At 35.9% G+C, this 21,208-nt stretch overlaps 1 protein-coding gene across 2 annotated transcripts in view; it reads right to left on the bottom strand.

Moving 5' to 3' along the window:
- Nucleotides 1-21,208, bottom strand: part of DNM3 (dynamin 3) — a 591,315-nt gene that overhangs the window by 415,782 nt on the left and 154,325 nt on the right. For both annotated transcript variants that reach the window (XM_068541252.1, XM_068541253.1), the window contains exons 3-4: nt 15,948-16,097; nt 14,504-14,707 (exon numbers count right to left, since the gene is read on the bottom strand). In XM_068541252.1, coding sequence (XP_068397353.1) covers nt 14,504-14,707; nt 15,948-16,097 — 354 coding nt within the window. The remainder of the gene's footprint in view (nt 1-14,503; nt 14,708-15,947; nt 16,098-21,208) is intronic.

The following is a 21,208-nucleotide window of genomic DNA, read 5'->3' as shown; positions in this document are numbered from 1 at the left end:
GCACCCTCTGTTCCTCCTTGTTGCCGTCATCTACCAAATGCCCAGACACCCATCTTCAACACTCAGACACAAACACACACACACACAGACACACCCTCTTTATTGCAGGTTTCAGCATCAGGGTCTTCTTCACCACCCTTAGTTCCACCATTATCCAGGAAGCATCAATGTATGTGAGGACGATGTATTCATTTCTCTTCATGTATTTAGTTTCTTGAGCTCTTCTATTCAATGATTTTCACCTGCATGTCATTTTAGCAATTTCCTCCCATGACCACATCCTGGACATTTATTATCTGAACTTGTTCCAACTGTAAATTATAAACTCTAATATTCTAGTCTCTAACCACAAACTCCTATTCTTCCAATTCCTTTACTCACCTACTATGAATAATGCATTGATATTCTTCAGTCTTATCTGGAACCTCATCCCTGAACCATCCCATTTTCCCCAAAACTTATGGGTCCTTTTTGGCTTCCCTTTCTTCCCTTCCTCCAAGGATTTCACAGTTCATCTTTCTAACTATTATTTTTCCAATATCCTCAACTCTTTTGCCTTCCATCCAATGGATCCCGCAGAATTCTGACCCAAAAGCAATCCAAGTACTTTCCTTTCAAAATCCTTCATTGCTGAGTGTTCCTGGGAATCATAAAATCCTGAACCCTTGGTGCAGACGGCTCTGGCCTCAATGGAGTCCTTCAGTGTTGCCCACTATCTCCTTCTCTCTTTCCCCACAGTGGCTGTCCAAAATACCTTTCTCCTCAAACATCTTACACAACTCCCTTCTCTCCTATCCTCCTTACTGTCCCCCCACCCCCACCCTGACTCCCAGTTCCTTCTCAGCCTATAGCCTTGCTTCTTACTTAAGAGAAAAAAACCTATGTCAATAGTCAATAAATTCTTCAAATGCCTCTCCAGATATCTACAGATGAACCTCTATCTGCATGTACTAAATTTCTTACTTCACTCTTGTCTCAGTGGAAGAAATAATTCTCCTTCTATTCAAGGATCATAACAAGCACTCAAGAAATGTTAGCTGAAGAACAGAGAGAAGAAAAAGGAAAGGAAGATAGAGCTGGAGGGAAGGAGAGAGAGATTCTGAAAGCCATGGAAAATGAGGGTCTTATAGAAATTTAGAAGAGTTTTGTTCTGTTTTAATGATATTTTTATTTATACTGTCAACAAAATAAATATATAGATCTGGTTTGGACAGATATTCTGGAGATGGATTATAGAATATGTTTCTATCTACGTTAATGGGAATGTTAGAAGCTTATGGTCATATCAGAATTCAGGAGTAAGATTTAATTGCATAGGTAACTATTACTTGTGTTTTAAATATCTTTGAATTTTGAAACATGAAACACATGAGAATACAATTATTCTATAATGCTAAAGTTACTTTAATTAAACACTTCCACTTTGAAAAGCAATGCAACACTTGTACATATATCAATATAAACAGAAGTCTTAAGAAAGATTCAGATCAGTAATATGCAATTTAGGGAACAAGAGAATATGCTTATTTCTTTCTTATATATATTTTTAGTCTTTCTAATGAATAGTGTTTCTTTTTCACATTTAAATTTCTACATTCAAACGCCACAAAAGGAAATTTTAGACTTGTTCAAGCAACGTCTTTACAGTGACCCCCAGTGGCAAAAGGAATGAACGTGTCAGTTTTAGTAATCCACATCTTAGTGGCCTTTCGTACTGATACAATCTTGATGACAATAACAAGTTCCATTTTAATAGAACATTCACTGTTACCAACGTCTTCACGTTTTTCTCTTTTATTCCTGTTTTTTAAAAGAATTAAATTTATTTATTTATTTATATCCATATTCAAGTCCTAAATCTATTCTCTTTCTCTCTTTCACGGTGAATTTCATAATCAAGGTTATTTTATTTTTCCCAACAAAAATAGCATATCAAGAAGTACACACTTTTGTAAAAAATCTTTTTAAAGCCTATTAAGATGAATTTTTTTTGTGGTCATGTTTCCAATTCTAAGATTCAACATACTTTTTATGACATACATAAATCTATATATGATTTATATATGACATATAAATCTAGATATAATCTTAAATATAATTCTAAGACTCAACATACTTTTTAAAGCTCAAATGGAAGTTCTTCTCTACACTTGGGCAAGCCTATTTATCAGTCTTCAAACGAACTACTCTCTTTGCAAAGAGGCTGATTTCTAACGTAAGATTTAACAAACTTATTCGAATTGTATACACATGAAACTCTTGAAATTCAAGTATAAATGTAAAATAGCAATATGAATTTGAAATATGCATCTGTAATTCTCAGACTTCAGAGTATAATATTATGATGATATATCCCATACACCTCCTATCAAAGTTCTGATCACACAGGATTGTAAGGTCATGTATATCTGTGGTCCCTGCTTTCTTTAGAGCAGATATCTAATGTATTCCTTGTTCAAGCTTAGTACATAGTAGATGTTTAATTTAAAAGAATGACTGATTGAACAGAAAGAATGTAAAACAACTTTTTCAAAGACCAGAAATATTTTGGTTTTAGCCTTTGTTCCTAGCATTTCCACCATTTGAAAAAAAAAAAAACTAATTGATTTTAAGAGTCACACTCATGCTAAAAATAAGCTCAAAAACATATCCTTTAAGAAGTCAAAACATGCCTTGTATGAGTAAACACACTAGGTTATTTCTTCTTAAAGAATCAGATAGCTTCACAAATATTAATTGATTCAATTAATATCAGGTAGGATTTGCACTCTTAATTTAATTACTTAATATCTACAGTCGACCCTCCGTATCTGCTGATGCAAAACCTGCAGGTGAGGAGGCTGAACTGTATTCATTGCATTATGCCATTTTATATAAGGAACTTGAACATCCATGGATTTTGGTATCTGCAGGGCCTCTTGGAATCAATCCCCCAGGGGCACTGAGGGACAACTGTATTAATTGTTTTTAATATGGTCAAATATTTAAGCTAAGAATTTCAAGGTAAAACGAGAATCCAATTAGGAAAAAAGAATAGCTGCAGAGAAAGAGACACTGACTGGAAAATAGGTTTTCTCCTTGGATTGCTCTTACATTTGCATTTTATAAACATATTCATCATATTCTGAATGCTGACTTAATGCCTGGATGCTTGAAGCTTCTGTTTAACTTAACAGCACCTCCATGACCAGATAGAAAAGTAAAGTGCTTTGGCAACTGCTAAGTGTTGCCAAAGGTCAATGAGTATCAGCTTACATCACATATGAACTTTTTCCAGATTGAATATGGAGACTTGTGGAAAGGCAAAGCCTTGAGGAGGTAGGTTGGACACACCTCCACAAAACAAATAAGGAAGTCTGCCTCCAGCCTCCCGGTAAATTCTCACCAATTCACAAATTTCATCTCAAGAGAAAATGGTGCCCTCTTTCCCAACCAGAGGTCTAGCACTCCTCTTAGAGTGTTTTTTATACTTCCGGAAGACCTCTGGTCATGCTAGATTTAGAAATGAAATTTGTTTGCTGTGAAATAAATCACCATGAAGGGAATTTCCAGACACACTTGCCTCCCTAGTGAGGTCTTTAAACGCCCCTCTATTGTAGACAACAAGCTTAATGGGTAATGCTAAAATACTGCTGTGCCTAGAAGATAAAAGGCACAGTGAGAGTCTTCATGGGTAATGAACTCATGCTCAAGTAATAAATCAATACCTCTGCTGGGACTGACTCTTCTGCTTTTATACAGAAAATGTGAGTGCCTCTTTATCATGAACTGCTCAGCGAGGGTATAACAGTACCTATAAAACACAAAGATACTAGTGTCACTTCTAGTCATGTTGAACAGCACTGTAAACATGGCGTCTTTATTATATGACCATTAGAACCTATCAGGATAGGTGGATATTACACCATCATAAATAAACTCAATATGTTGAAAGCTATCTCTCCACCAATCAATCTAACCAGCTAACCTCATCTGTATCCATATCCTCTGCCTTTTGTACTCTTAAAATGGAGAACAATCTAATTCTCTTCTATCTATGGCAAGGACTCCCACAGGTGCCCCATGTAACATTCCCACTCCCCTTAATCAAGGATTTTTCTCATATATTTATCCTGTCTTTATCCTGCTTCTCCTATATTTATCCCATCTCTATTCTTCTTTAACAATTTTCTCTCTCTTCTGGTCCATTCTCATCAACACACAAACATGGTATGAATATCGCCCATCCTTCAAAAACGTTCTCTAATCTTAAACAACTAGTGTCCCATTTTTCTGCTTCCCTCTACTGTGAATCCTGAGAAAGCTGTCTGTATTCTGTCTCCACTTCCTCACATCCAAGTCTCCTTTGAACCTTCTCCTAGGAGACTTTCCTACCAAACCCTTCTTATCAAGGTCAGCAATCAGTACACCACTTCTAGGCTGATATCTCCCAGATTCATAACTCCAGCTTGAAACTCTCCCTTGAATTCCAGTCTCTAACACCACTACTTAGGTGACTAATAAACATCTCAAATTTTATATGTCCAAAAGGGAACACTTGATTCCCCCAACCATGTTTCTCTCCTAATATTCCCAATCCCAGTAAATGGCATCACCATTAAAACCCTTGGAGTCAACTTTGACTCCTTTCTTTTACTCACAGCAAGCCATCAGTAAACTATCAGCTCTACTTTCAAAATATATCTTGAGTCTGACAGCTTCTTCCCTCTGCACCATTACTCTCTTATTCTAAGCCACATCATCCCTCTCCCCACTGGACCTCTTTGAAGGAGTAATCCAACTGATCTCCTTGTTTATACTCATGCCCCTCTTTTAGTCATTTCTTCTCACAGCAGCCAGACTGATCTATGAAAACATAAATCAGATCTTGTCTCTCTACACTCAAAACGTTCCAGCGGCTGCTCATCACACTTTGAACAAAATACAAAGTCTCTGTCACGGCCTAGAAGGCCCCACTTGATCTGGGCCCGCCTACCTCTCTGATTGCAGAAAGTACTTCTCTTCCTCTCACTGAGCTCCATCCTCAATGGCCTCCTTGCTCTTCCTTAACAGGTCAAGCCAGTTCTCCCAGTCCTTTGTGCTTCCTGTCCCCTTTACCTGGAATGCTGCACCTCCAGATAGTCACAGGGCTTGTTCCCTCACTTAACAGTTCTCTGCTCATATGCTGCTGCCATGGACCATCACTCTCTCTTCCCTTATACTATTTTATTTTTCTTCATAGCACTTATCACTACTGGACATTAAAATAATCATTTATCAGACATCTTGGCTGTTTCCCCCATTAGAATGTGAATTGCGTAACCAAGATTTGCTTTGTTCCACTGTATTCATGCTGCTCAAAGTGGTGTCCAGCATATAGTAGTTGCTCATTAACTACTTGTTGAATAAATGAACAAGCAACTACAATGATCTTTTAAAATTAGTTAAAGCAATGTAGCCATATTGAAAACTGATATGAAAAGTAAAAATCACATTAAACCAGTTGAAGATAATATTCACTGAGTGCTTTTGGGAAATAATAAAGAAGCATTCAGGTGAGAATGTAAACATGAACTCTTCCAAACCAATTCTTTAGCCAGCATTTACAATATTTCCTCTAAACGTTCAATCCTTAAGTTTGTCAATGAGTCTGTTTCTTATACAGATTGATACAGAGATATTTTAATAAATCTCTGCCTTAAAGAGAAGAATTATGAAGCAAAACCTAATTCAACATAACTTTAACAATGCTTCACCATACTTAGTACCATAAAACTACTTTATCAAGCAGGTATTACTCAAATTTTATAAAAATCTAATGTGTTCATGATTATCACTGAACAAAGTGTTTAAAACACAGTTGGTGTGAGAAAGATAGACGATACAGTGGTAGACTACATCTACTGGTCTCAGAGATAGGTAGGCTCATATCATGCTTCTGCTACTCACCAGCTGTCTAACCGTGAGCAAGTTCCATAGCTTCTCTGAGCTCAGTTCCTCTTATATAAAACTGGGCAATGCCACCTACCTGACAGGATACTTGTGGTTATAACATATGACACACAGTGTTATTACACAACGCATTTCACTTGAATTAATATATGTTGTGAGCCAAATCACATCCCCTAAAATATGAAAATGTTCATTTCATAAAGCTGATGCTCTGTAAAACTTTTTCTGGGGACTTTTATGACTTCACACATAAGACAAGATGCCATGCAAACAGCTTATTTTTTTTAAGTAGTGGAAAGTCACAAAAATAATCAGAAATATGTAGTGTGTATCTACCTAGCCTAGGATCCTATTAGGTGGTCCAGCATATAGAATTAACGCTAAGGACCACAAGCACTTTGCCTGGCTCAATAGATGCCTGATAAATGTCTGCTGAATAACAAATTAGTGGATTAACTAACAAAGGCAGTGGTTGAATTCTTAATGCACCTGGTTAGAACTTCTAAATAGCTGGAGGAAATGTTCCTTAGAGAAATCAATGCAGTCTCCATGGTAAGAATCCTAGTCTGGCCCTCTTAATCTGTATCTGTGAGTAGCAGGTGGCACAATGCCTTAAACACATCAAGCCAAGCTAAGGACAACCCTCCTTCCACCCTATCCCAGCCTCAACCCAGCTAAGGTCTTCTTTTACCTACAGTTAATCTAGCAATTTGCAGGTGAATCTGAAATTATTTTAATTTTTATGACACACTATTAAAATATTCAAAATAATTCTATTACAATTCTGTTATCAAGCCTTATTAATTCACATTAGTGTAGGCAGCAGTTTGGATTAGAGAATGCTACTGATTGTTTTATAGGTTTATTAATACTATAAATGATGTACAAAAAATAAAATAACAAAGTAGTATACTGTGAATATTTTCAAGAGGAAAATAATTGCTAGCATTTGGCTAGCCATTTAGAGTTTGAGTTGTCTTTACAGACAAATTTACCTTATTTAATTATCATAGCAACCTTTTGAAGTTTATTATAATTTCATGTCATTTTAGAATTGAGGTAATAAAGTTCGAAAAAGTTAAATAACTTGCCCAAGAATATACAATCATGAAGTGATAGATCAGTTTCCAAATCCTGTGTTCTTTCATCTATACCATTTAATAAAGCAATTAATTGAAGAATGGTCTGATGAAGTAGAAAAATCACTAGATGAGGAGGAAGGGGCTATCACAAATGCACTGTGTGGTTGCAGGCATGTTATTCAACACTGTGTACATCACCTGAACAAATTTCCTCATCCCAAAATACGACCTCAACGCAGCCAACCTCAAAGTATTCTGGTGAAACTAAAACCAAAGTATGTAAGAGTACTTTGAAAATTTAAGACCACTATACTGGGAAAAATATTTGTAAAACATTAAATAATTCTGATGATTAGGAGTTTGACCTTTTAAATTGCATAGCCATTCCCCTTGCAGTTTTACTGAAAATCCTTATTTAGTCAGAAAAACATTTTTCACAAATAATTCAAAAGATAAGCTCAACCTTTGTCTACCTACAAATTTGTGACATTCTACATACACTGGGAGAATAATTCATCATGAATCTTATTTTAATGTAAAAAATGTATAACTCTATCCCAGCATTTTAGTAACATTTATTTTGTAAAAGCTTTAACTTTTAAGATCATTATGCAAATAATTTATAATTAACTTATCAACATAAACTTCCTTCCCAAGTACATATTCCAATATACCCAAGTCCTGCTAAGGTGAAAATGGCCCATCTATGTCAAATAGGCTTAATTTAGTGCAAAGTAGCTACTGCCTAAAATAGACCACTTCTCAGAAAACTATATAATTATGTACCTTGGTGGATAAGATTATAATCCAGATACCTTGAATAAAGAATGGTCCTCTATTATCTAAATAGGTAATCCTCTTTAGCTAAGGGCAAAACTTCAGGAAGAATGTACATGAAGTGATGAGAACAGGTCACTTTCAAGCCAGCCAAATCAATCCGGAAGACTAACAGGGTGACAGATATCACAACCAGATTATCCTCATCATCTCAATTCAGATGTCTTTTATATGAAAATGTCCTGATTATTAAAGTTATATAGGATTAGGATAAAGAATATTGGAATGGAATATGGAATGGTGGAATAGAACCTCTGAAAAGGCCATTCCTCCATAAAAGCAACAAGAATACTGGCAATAGTTGTCAAAATCAACTTTTTCAGAACTCTCAAAATTAACCAAAGGTTTACAACAATGTGAGGGGCATTTATTCAACAAAATCACTGGATCTCAGGAATAACAGAGAGATTTGTGGTGTTTGGACTTTCCCTATTCCCATTCCCCTCTCCTTAGCTCTGCAGTAGTCTTAAAAACCAAAAATCCCACAATCACAGCAAAAAATAGCAGCCAGCAGCTACTGGAAGGGAAAGAATGGGGTTGGAATACAGCAAAAGTACCACTTTCAGAGAATTGTAATTATTTAACCTGTCTAGTAGTTCTCTAAAAATACCCATTCATAGAGCTTTCTTTATTTGGCCCAACTCAGAGCTTACTCAGTGCAAATAGCCTTTTCCCCCAGGAAGCATGTGGAAAACAATCAGTGGCAATTGTTTAACATAACAGCTGCCTCAGGCAGCAATAACAGTTGGGGAAAAAAAAGAGGACGACCAAAAAAAAGAAAAATTGGGGGAATGAGATGGCCATAAGGGCCTGTGAATTTTGTACAATCTAGAATCTAGAAGGCCACATGCATGCCTGGGGCTGTGTACATTCTCAGGAAAGATCTCAGAAGGCCCTAAACTCTCACCTCTAGCTATCCTTAAGGATCTACACAAGCAGGAAGTGAAGACTAAGGCAGAGTTATAAACTGCTTGAGCACTGAAGGCATATTCCAAAATGCACATCAAATCCTTCAGCAAATGCTGGGAGACTACTTGGCTCTGAGCATTTAAGAAAATCTCTGTCTAATAACTAGCTGATCAATGAGAAAACTGAGTAAAGACTTTAATGACCACAAATAACAAAGAATACAGACCTTACAGAATTAGCTCAGGAAAATTACTAAGCAAACAAGTAGCAACAACAACAACAACCAACAACAAAAACAAACACTGGGGGAGGAGAGGAATCTGATTTTGAGTGGTGCCACATTATATTACTTAACATTTTCTGCTTTCAACAAAATATTACAAGATGTGTGAAGAAAGTATGCCTCATACACAGGAAAATAAGCATGCAGTAGAAACTGTCTCTGAGAAAGTCCAGAAATTGAACTTACTAGACAAAGACTTTAAATCAGCTATTTTAAATATCTTCAAAGAGCTAAAGGAAGCCATATCTAAATAACTAAAAAAGTAAGAGAATGATTTTTTACCAACTATAGAATGTCAATAAAGATATAGAAATTATTTTTAAAAAATAAATTCTGGAGGTGAAAATTAAAATAATAGGAATAAAAAATTCCCTAGAAATGTTCAACAGGAGATCTGAGCAAGCAGAAAAAAGAATCAGCAAATCTTAAGACAGGTCAGTTGAGACTGTTCCTCTCATCTGAGAATCAGAAAGAAAAAAGAATAAAGAAAATAAAGGAGCATATCAAGTGTACCAACATACATTTAATGGGAATCTCAGAAAGAAAAGAAAGGGGAAGAAAGAATAGTTAAAGAAATAATGGCTGAAAATGTCCAAAATTTGATGAAAACTATCAATCTACACATCCAAAAAGTTCAACAAACTCCAAGAAGGATAAAAAAATCAAAGAGATCCACATCTATAAACATCATAATCAAACTTTCAAAAGACAAAGACAAAGAGAAAATCTATAAAGCAACAAGAGAGAAGAGATTCATGATGTTCAAGGGATCCTCAGTGAGATTAACAGCTGATTTCTCATCAGAAAACTACAGAAGTCAGAAGGCAGTGAGATAGCATGCTCAAAGTGGTGAAATAAAGACTATCAGCTAAGAATTTTCCTTCAAAAATTAAGGAGAAATTAAGAGAGTCCCAGATAAATAAAAACTGAAAGAATCCCTTTCTAGCAAATTTACCCTACAAGAAATACTAACTGAAGTCCTTCAGGCTGAAATGAAAGGACACTAGACAGTAACTCAAATTCACACAAAGAAATAAAGAACACTGGTAAAGGTAACTACAGTTGATCCTCCATATCCACAGTTTCTGCAGCCATGGAGTCAACCAACTGTGGATCGAAAATATTCCCAAAACAATCCCATAATGTTGCCAAAAGCAAAACTTGAATTTGCCAAACACCAGAAACTATTTACATAGCATTTACATTGTATTAGGTATTATAAGTAATCTAGAGATGATTTGAAGTATATGGGAGGATGTGCATAGGTTACATGAAAATATCATGTCATTTTATATAAGGGACTTGAGCATGTGCAGATTTGGGTGTGTATCCACTGGGGGTCCTAGAGCCATCCCCCACAGATACCAAGGGACAAATGTACATAAGTAAATGTAAAAAAATATAATGTATTTGTGTTTGTGTGTAACTTTTTTTCTCCTATCTGATTTAAAAGAGAACTACATAAAGCAGTAATTATGTCTGTGTTGATGGGCTTGTGATGTATAAAGGTAATTTGTAGAACAATAATAGCACAAAGGAAAGGGAGGAACTGGAGCTATATGGAAGCAAAAATTTTGTATACTATTGAAATTAAGTTGGTATTGATCTGAAACAGATTATAAATTAAGAGGTTATAAATTAAGAGGTTAATTGTAATTCTATGGCAACCACTAAGAAAATAACTTTAAAATATTAAAAAAAATGACAAGGTAATTAAAATGGTACACTAGAAAATACATTTTTAACAAAAAACAAGGCAATAATAAAGAAATAGAGAAACAAAAAGACTTACATACATAAAATAGCAAAATGAAAGTCATAAATTCTATCTTTCAGTAATTACATGGAAATGGACTAACACTCCAATCAAAAGGCAGATATTGGTAGAAAGGGCTTTTTAAAAATTGATCCAACTACGTGCTATCTACAGTAGACACATTTTATATTCAAAGACACAAATAGGTTGAAAGTAAAGAATGGAAAAAGATATACCAAGGAAATAGTAACAAAAAGAGAGTTGCAGTGGCTACACAATATCAAACAAAATAGAATTTAAGACAAAAATCATTACTAGAGACAAAAAAGAACATTTTATAATGATCAAAAGGTCAATCCATCAAGAAGACATAACAAGTATAAATATACCTAACAACAGAGTCCTAAAATACATAAAGCAAAACCCAACACAATTGAAGGGAGAAATAGACAATTTATCAAAAATAATGGGAGACTTCAATATCTCATTTTCAATAATAGAAGAACCAGACAGAGGACCAAGAAGGCAGTGATATTTGAACAGCATTATAAACCAAATAGAACTAAAAAGCATCTATAGAACACTCTACTCAACAACAGCAAAAAATACATTCTTCTCAAATGCACATGGAACATTCTCCAGGATAGACCACATGTTAGGCCATAAAACAAGTCTCAATAAATTTGAAAGGATTAAAATAATACAAAGTATGTTCTCCAATCCAATGGAATGAAATTAGAAATCAATAGCAGAAAGAAATTTGGGAAACTCACAAACATGTAGAAGTTAAGCAACACATACCTAACTAACCAAAGTTGATGTCACTGCTTTTTTACCAAAGCTGTAATTATAAGGAAAACTAGACCTCTGAATCAGATATTAGAATGATTCAGTCTTCCCACAGAATGACTGGGAGGGTGCAGAGGGTAAATAAAGGTATCTATTTGTCAACCCCAATATACCATGTCTCTATATCTCATATTCTAAGCTCAAGTTGCATTGAGTCCTACAGCTTCTTTTTTTCTCTATTTTAATTCTTTTACTATAAATGTGAACCCTATTGGTTTGGGCAAGAATTCACCCTCTTCCTTTGGAGCTTCAGTGATGTCCAGGACCAGACAAAGCCTCAGGATAGCAGCACACAAAAGTGGGTCTCTGGTGGAGACCTAATCACCATGCAAACCTGAGGGTTCTCAAGTACGACAGTGTTCAGCAGTTTCAGAATTGAAACTAGGATTCAAAAACAAATAATAAACCCTGAGGTTAGCCAGGAACTTCTAGTAACTAACCCAAGAATTGCACTTATGAGTCTTCAGGCAATGAATTTGTCCTCCTTAGCAATCACCATGCAAGAGTAGACAAAGTAGCATACAGTGGCATTGAATATTTTTTCTATTTCTGTAAAATTATCAATTATTTGCAAAGTTCCCTGTGAATTATCTGCAAACTTTCAAAAATCTGTTCTTAGGACTACCATTTACAGGATATAAAAAATTGGGGTAACGAGGGCCTATCTTTGACAAAGCAGGAGTTAAAATGAGCCGCAAGAAATGAGGCTCATTTGGGGTAAATTCATGAACATTCACATGGCAATTTCTAAGTGGCAGCTAATAAAAATAAGCTTGTAAAATAAGCCAGGTCTATAGCAAAAAAAAAAGTCTCATTTAACTTTCTGGATACAGATTTGTGGCAGACAGACTGGGGATATCATTTGTACTCCTCCATGAAGTTTCATCTAAAGTAAGCGTGGACTTCTCAGGGATGTGATTGTGCTGCACTCACTAGAATCCATTGATGGAAGTGTTATCTCTCTCTGTTCCAATCAGATAACCTGTTTTGTTCTCCTTCAGAACAAGAAGGCTTCTGAGACAGGGGTGTTTTAGTATCATTTTTATAACTAGACTCCAGCCCCAATCCATAATCTGGCTCTCCCAAGCCACTGATGCTGATGAAGGAGTCCTGGTGATGGTCCCCATGTAGCCATCTGGAACTTCCACCTGCTTTGTTTCAAACCCCAATCTCAGGTATGTTGGAAGAAGCCAAGAAGAAGAAAACCAGTCACTACTGCAGAACTCTGAAAAGGTTCAAGAACTGAAGGCACCAAAGTTAGTTTAAGAGGAGCTGAAAATAGAAGAACTGGCTGAAAGTTTATATGGTTTACTGTTAGGCTGCCAGACTCTTTTTCCCATCTTGCACACCCACACAGTTACTCCTCCTTGACCTCAGCAGAATACTGAAGATTTACTTTCAGAAGAGGATGAACTAGAGGGACTTTGGACTCAAGAAGACCTTCAGGAATGCCATTATGAAAGCAGAGGGATTAATGAAAAGTCTACATGCTGAATAGTGAGAATCACACCACCTTCCCCCACCAACTCAATTCTTCCATGTAGCTCTGAGACCACTGGACATCAGGCTTATACCAAGTCAGCTCAAGAGAAAATACTTGCAGAATCTAATAGCAGCTGAGGAAGTCTCCCCACAAAATGGCCAGGTCCCAGCCCAATCACCCTATGGAAAAGCCCATTAGTCAATAAATCCCTTTCAAGCACAGGCAGACCTTCCATCATCTTTTTAGTGCTCTACTCTTAAATCTACGAGAGCAGCAAAAGATCACCAGTCATTTGAAAAAGGTCTCTAACATCAAGGATAATGACCAAAACAAACAACCAGAAAAAAATGAACTCAGAGACATTCTAGATTACAAAAAGGAAACCTCAAAAAGCTCTCATTAAAATCTTTAGAGAAGGTACTGCACTTGAGAAGCCAAGAGCATGATGCTATTTTAAAAAATAAAAATATAATTCACAAAATAAGAAAATGTTGTTGGAACTTTTAAATGATATCAGAAATGAAAAATTAATTAGAGGAGCTAAAAGTTGAGTAAAAATTGCAAAGAGTAGAACAAAGAGACAAACAGATGATAAATGAGATTTTTTTTTTTTTTAAAAAGAGGATTAATCCAGGAGTTCTAGGATGTCAATAATAAGAATTCCAGATAAAGAGACCAGAGAAAATGGGGCAATTAATTATTTTTTTAAAAAAAGAATTCCTAGAATTGGAGAAGATGCATCTGCATCTTGAAGGGACACATCACTGAGCACCATTCATAATTTCTTTAAACAGACACACACAAAGACCCATCATTGGGGTCCCTGAACATAAATTATTACTCAGCTCAGAGAAAGAAAAAGTCAAACATCAGTATAAATAAGGGACTTTTTTGGATTCTGAAATGCCAGTAACAAATATATATTATGAAAGCAGAGATTTAAGTCAAATATTATAAACTAAATAATATCTTACATGCATTAAAAGAGCTTCCTATTTTAATGAAAAACAAACAAAAACAGAAAAGATTTTTTATTGGGAGTATATTCAGATAACTCATAAAAACTAAGGGGAAATCTGAATTCTGTATCAGAAATTTCTTTTATTAGCTGTTAAAATAAGTAGTTCATAACAATTAGAAATGTCTATTTTCCTAGATCTCAGTTAATCTTACATTTATTTATATAGGTTTAGACTATATTCCCCAGTTATATTTCTTTCAGCATCTTAAATATGAAAGAGCTAACAATATTAATAATGGCTAATTTAATTAATAATAATATCAACTTGTGAGAATTTGTGTTACCTTGAAATATACCCAAACTCTTGACATTTTAAACTAATTCCCTTTCATCTTATGGGTCATACACTCACCTTGAGGATCAACTTCTTTAGCTAGTTTCAGTGCATCTGAGTTTGCAAGATCGGTGTTGGCTGGGGTAACAGCCAAAATCAGACAGTTCTCCCGTGTGATGAACTGCATAATCATTTCTCTGATCTGGTACTCAATATCTGGTGGCTGATCTCCCACGGGCACTTTAGTAATTCCAGGCAGGTCGATAAGGGTTAGATTTAACACTGTGGAAAGGAAAAAAAAAAAAAAAAAAAAAAAAAAGGTTTTACATATACCGTCAATGCTGAAAGATATCAGCAATGCAGACTCATGTGTCACTTTAGTAGAAATAAAACAAGCTGAGCTTTACGTATTGTGTATCTGAAGAACTTCGACTCATGTGCATAGAATAAAAAGGATAGAATTCAAAATGGCTTTTCAAGTTTTCTCTGTTTTTATAATATGATTGTGCCAGGCCAAATGATCATTTTAACATAATTTAAGAAGCACTGATTTGCATACCTAATAGTTTTCTCAGACAGCTGTCACATTTGTAACTGGGGGCTATAATTCAAACACTGAACAGTAAGTGAATATGCTGTCTTCCAGTCTTGTACCTTGCCTTCAAATGGTGTAAAACTTCTCTGGGTAAGGTTTGCCCTTCCCTTTAAAAACATCATACATTGTTTACAGAGTGTTAGCCACTTAACCTATAGGAAAGCCGTTAGCCATTCATGGTGCCATGAGGTTAGTGTGCAGGCCATACAGCCAGACTCATGGAGCACCATTTTGGGAGCCCAGGAAACTACCGAGTCAGTGACTCCAGTCCCGACCTGGCTATCGTTCTCTCTGCACGCTACGTTGTTGGCACCAAGTCCTCTTGGGAAGTCGTAATTGAGCTTATGTCACTCATGGTCCATTTCAAAAGCAACAGAGCTGGGTAGAAGATAGGAGATTAAAATCTGCCCCACTAAAATCTTAGTCAGAATGGAGGCTATTCTGTATCACACACCAAGAACTGGTTATCTGACAAGTTTCTGCTGACAGTCTGGGGAAAAAAAAAAAAAATCACAGTTGATTCCTCAAGAAGAGATTAAAGAGGAATACATAGGACTGAAAGAAAATTCATTAAGGATAACTCAACCATAGTACCATGCACCTCTAAGATTTTTGCAAAAACTGAAGATATTAAAAACGGAAGTTTTCATGCATACCTCTTCGGAATTCTAAAAGTTTAAGATAAAAATAAGAAAACTTTTTAAAATGACTTACTCAATTCTCTTTTAAAAGTTATCTCCTCCTGTCTCCCCATAAATAATTTTATGAGCTGTTTGGATCATACCATTTACTGAAGTATCTAAGCACAACCCTAGAAACTCGGTATTTTTTCAGAGAAAAAAACCATCTTCTATAAATACTGTATGTTAATTAATATAGTAAAAATTTTTTGAGGACAAGAATTTGGAATTTTGTTATTTTACTTACCATGTGGCGAATAGACTCGTAAATTAATGGGTATGGAGGAAATTCCTTTATTCATTCCAGTTACTCGATCTGTTTCTGCTTCAATCTCATGGCGAACTTCATCAAAATCTGTAATTTTTTTTCCTTTGCAATGTAGAAATTCTGCATATTCTACAAAAGACAAATTAATACAACCTAAAATTCATGTACTCTTGCAATAATAAGGAAATAATGCCTCTTTAATTACAAGTCAAAGTATCCAGTATTGCCTCTTCAGCCATCACAATGAGAGAACACAGTAGTTACCAAAAAGCACAGTTAATACTTTAGAAATATTAAACAGTTCAAATGCTAAGGCTGCTAAATTTGCTAATTTTCAGATAAGCAATTAAGTATTATAAGCAGTCTTTAAACCACCTAGCCTACTAAATAAAGAGAATGCTGGCACTCCAAATGATGAAACAAGTAATAGCAACCAATTGTCAAAGAAATTAGAGCTAGGGTACACAAAAAGCCTACTTACTAATCCTATTAGAATGTCCTTTTTCAATATCACCACTTTATCACGATGGAATGCTAAATTATATAAATATAGCTTCAGAAGGCAAGAAGATTTAGAAACAACGTTTGCTTTATTCTTTAAAAAGAAATAATATATGGAATATTTTAGTTTTAAAATATACTATTCAAAATACCACACCAATTTCTTTAATTAAAAAGATATTTTCTCAAGAAAAAAAAGATAGGATATTACAAAGAAACTATTTACCTGCAATCTAAAAAAAAAAAAAAAAAAATCAGTATCTGTAGGCAGAAGGAAAAACTCTAAAGTAACTATATAATAACAGAATATTAGTTTTTCTTTAAATTTCAGTAACATCTTCAAACTGCTGTGCTATCAATTTCTATATCTGCTTCCAGAGATATCAAGTATATGATAAACAACACAACTCAAAAAAGGAAACTGATACTATTAGACCTAAAAATTTTATGATAATTTTAACAAGGGAACAAGTCTTAACAAATACTTTAACTTCTCTAACAACTAGCTGAAGAACTGCTCCACCAAATGTAGACTAAGGCTAAGTGTCTTGGGCCAGATAGCAGCTGAGACAATTATTGGTAGTCTTTCTATGATTCCCCACCATAAATATTTAACCTTCACCCACTATATGGCAAGGCCAACAGGGAGACAACTACAAGATGTGGCTCATGCATCAATGGTGGAAGTATACACAGCAATTAAGCTTCAATAGACTTCAGAAGTCTGGCCTGAAGAGACCACTGCATCATTTGGCATTTTCTTTCACATATTTACCCTCATTGGTGCTGTTTTTATTAGATTATAAATTCTTAGACGATAGAGCCTTTATTTTATTTACCCACTCAGTGGCTAGGCCAGTACCATGTAAGAGTTTAAAGATAAGTAGAGGATAAAACAATAAGAAAAATAAAGAGGAACAATGGATGTCAGATCCTAAAAAATAAACAAACAAAACTTAGTAAGTAAACATGAGCCATAAATAATTTATAATAAACAGTACTTTTCAATTCAACACGTTCTGTGGAAATTGCAAATCTGAGAACTTTTGGCTAGCGTAATTATTACGTTCATAGAATTAAAAAGCTTCTGGATCAGGGACTACATTTTCAATTATGTTACTAATCAGTAATTCAAGTAACACAAATGTGTACTTCTCTTGTTGCCACTAGATGGCGCCTACTTGCTTTCTCTGTAGGAAACCAATGCCCTTCCAGAAAGCTGTAAAATCAATGCAATTTTCAAATTAGATTTAAATTCATTCCTGGACTTCTGAACATGCTTTTATCTTGGAATTGAGAGATTGGAATTGTACAGTACCATCTCAAACCTCTGTGTCTTTTTAGGGATAGGGTTCCACAAAGAGATTTAGGGATGTATTTACTGAGCTCCTACTACTTCTCAGGCACTGTTTTAGAAGTTGGGGATATAGTAAAGTGAACAAAATAGTCTCTAGCCTCATGAAGCTTAAATTCCAGTGAGATAAAATAGTAAACAGTGTGTGTGTGCCATATTATAAATGCTATGGAGAAAATTGAATACGGGGGATATTAAATACTGGGGAAGGGAGGTCGCTTTGTTTTATATGTCAGTCAAGGAAGGCTTCTCTGATATGATAAAGTAACATTTGAGCAAAGACTCAAGAAGCCATGCTTTACATAAGAGGATCCCAGTAGACTGCCTGAAGCAGACTATGCTTGGCATATTGGAGGAAGAGCAAGGAGGCCAACGTGCCTGGAGCACAGAGCGTGGGAGAGAGAGGCAGGAGATGAGGTCAGAGCTGTGGTACAGACCTGGATGGTGTAGGGCCTGTGGGCCATTTTAAGGGCTTTGATTTTTACTCTAAATGAATGGTAGAGCACTTGAAGCATTTTGGGTAGAGGGAAAACATGAGGTGACCTAGGTTTTAAATAAAGAACTGTACTGTTGTGTTAAGAACAGACAGCGAGGTATAAGAGAAGAAGCTGGCTAACAGAATAATAAAGGTGAGATGATGAGGCTTGGACCTGGGTGGGAGTGGTGAGAAGTGGTTACATTCTAATGAAGTTTGAAGGAAAAACCAGCGGGATTTGCTGATGGATTAAAGGAGAGGTATGGGAGAAAGAAAGGAGTTAAGAATAACTTCAAGGAGGCTGAGGCTGACCTCAGCAATGAGAAGAATTTTGAAGTAGAAAAGACTGACAGAAAGGAAGATGTTGGGGAGATGGGGTTGGGGATCAAGAGATCAGTTTGGCAACCCAATAAAAAATGGGCAGAAGACCTTAATAGACATTTCTCCAAAGAAGACATACAGATGGCTAAAAAGCAAATGAAAACATGCTCAGCATCACTAATTATCAGAGAAATGCAAATCAAAACTACAATGAGGTATCACCTTACACCAGTCAGAATGGCCATCATCAAAAAATCTACAAACAATAAATGCTGGAGAGGGTGTGGAGAAAAGGGAACCCTCCTACACTGTTGGTAGAAATGCAAATTGGTACAGCCACTATGGAGAACAGTACGGAGGTTCCTTAAGAAACTAAAAACAGAGTTACCATATGATCTAGCAAGCCCACTCCTGGGCATATATCTGGAGGAAACCTTAATTTGAAAAGATACATGCATCCCAATGTTCATTGCAGCACTATTTCCAATAGCCAAGACATGGAAGCAACCTAAATGTCCATCGACAGAGGAATGGATAAAGAAGATGTGGTACATATATACAATGGAATATTACTCAGCCATAAAAAAGAATGAAATAATGCCATTTACAGCAACATGGATGGACCTATTGATTATCATACTAAGTGAAGTAAGTCAGACAGAGAAAGACAAATATCATATGATATCACTCATATGTGGAATCTAACTTTTAAAAAGATACAAATGAACTTATTTACAAAACAGAAACAGACTTACAGATATCGAAAACAAACTTATGGTTACCAAAGGGAAAACGTGTGGGTAGGGGGGAGGGATAAATCAGAAGCTTGGGATGAACATATACACAATACTATATATAAGACAGATAACCAACAAGGTCCTACTGTATAGCACAGGGGTCTCTACTCAATATTCTGTGATTACCTATATGAGAAAAGAATCTAAAAAGAGAATGAATATATGTATATGTATAACCGAATCACTTTGCTGTACACCTGAAACTAACACAACATTATAAATCAACTATACTCCAGTAAAATTAAATTAAAAAGTTCAGTTTGGGACCTATTAAGCTTGTGATGCCTACTACACACCACCCACATGGAGAAACAGAACTGCCGCTAATGGTTGAGAATCATGCAGCTGAAAGACACACAATTCGCATTCATCTCATCTGATAAGTGTATATCTATTCTGAAATTTTTACAGAAGATGGCAGTCAAGGGCTTGAGGAAAGGTTAGCCTTTTCTAATTAGCACAAGAATGCCTTGGGGCTGGATCTGTGAGTCTTTTATCTAGGGAGAAGTCCAAGCTAGATTTATATATATTTGGAATTCATTAAAGTTAGGCAAGTAGATGAGATCACTAAGTGAGAGACAGATAAGGAAGAGGTCAGAGCACTGGGCCCCAGGTTTTCCAATGTTTAGAGGTCAGGAAATGGAGAGTAAGCCCGAGTGGTCAACAAGATAGGAGAAAAAACACAGAGAGAAAGGTGACCCAAAGCCAGTTAAAGAGAATGTTTCATGAAAGGAGACTTTTCACTCCATCAAATACTGTCAACATGTCAGGTAAGATGAGAACTAAGAACAAATCATAAAATTGGGCAACTTGAGCGTCATTCAGGATGTTGAAAAGGGCTGTTAGAGTGGAGTAGGGTGGGTGATAGTTTGATTGGAATAGACTTTAGAGAGAATGGGAGGAGAGGAAGTGGAGACTGGCTGCAGACAATTCTTTTAAAAAGTTGTGTTGTAAAGGACAGGAAAGAAGTGAGAGGGCATCGGAGAGGGTTATGAAGTCAAGGGAGGGTTTTATAAAGATGGGCAAACTAATAGCCTGTTCATAGGCTGATGGTATTAATCCAGTCCTGAGGAAAAGCTGATGGTGCAGAAGTGAGAAGAGACAAGTGCTGAAGTGATGTCTCAAGGAAGAGGGGGTAGGAAGCACTAGAAAGGAACATGCCAGTTCATCCACAGGAACAGGAAGGAAACAGAATAATGAGTACTGACGGACAACACAAGTAGGTAGAATTGATGGTGGTGGGAGCATGTGAAATTCATCAGGTGAGAGTGGGGATTTATCATTTTGTCGAGTCATTTTACGCCTGTAAAAACCATTTCTGTATTCTCACTGCTTAAACCCTACAAAGACTATTATTTTTACCACAAAATACCACACACACACACACACACACACACACACACACACTCATGCACACACATAGAGTGATCCTAAATGACCTAAGAGTAACCATAGCAGGAATGTCAACTTGGGTCTCAACTATGTCCATCACTGGGATTCAGACCTGCCCAGCATATCAGAAGGACTAATGGGCAGGAACCACAAAATCCCTATTTCTATGGGTCTCAAAGAGCTTCCTGGGAAATAATTCATCCTACAGGATATAAAATTCAGGGAAAACCTAATCTAAATTGTCAGAAGGGAGCTACCTGTAGTCCATCCTCTACCCAGGTCCAGAGACTCATAGGTCTATGTTCCCTTCATCTCTAACAGGACAGTGATAATTGTCAGACCACATATCCTACTTTCTTATTAGAAAAACATGGCAACCATAACTACAATTCAGAATTCA

This window comes from Eschrichtius robustus, chromosome 3 (assembly GCF_028021215.1).
Source record: "Eschrichtius robustus isolate mEscRob2 chromosome 3, mEscRob2.pri, whole genome shotgun sequence".
Classification (NCBI taxonomy): domain Eukaryota; kingdom Metazoa; phylum Chordata; class Mammalia; order Artiodactyla; family Eschrichtiidae; genus Eschrichtius; species Eschrichtius robustus.
Note: the sequence above shows the minus strand (reverse complement) of the source record. Positions and strands in the feature narration are given on the sequence as shown.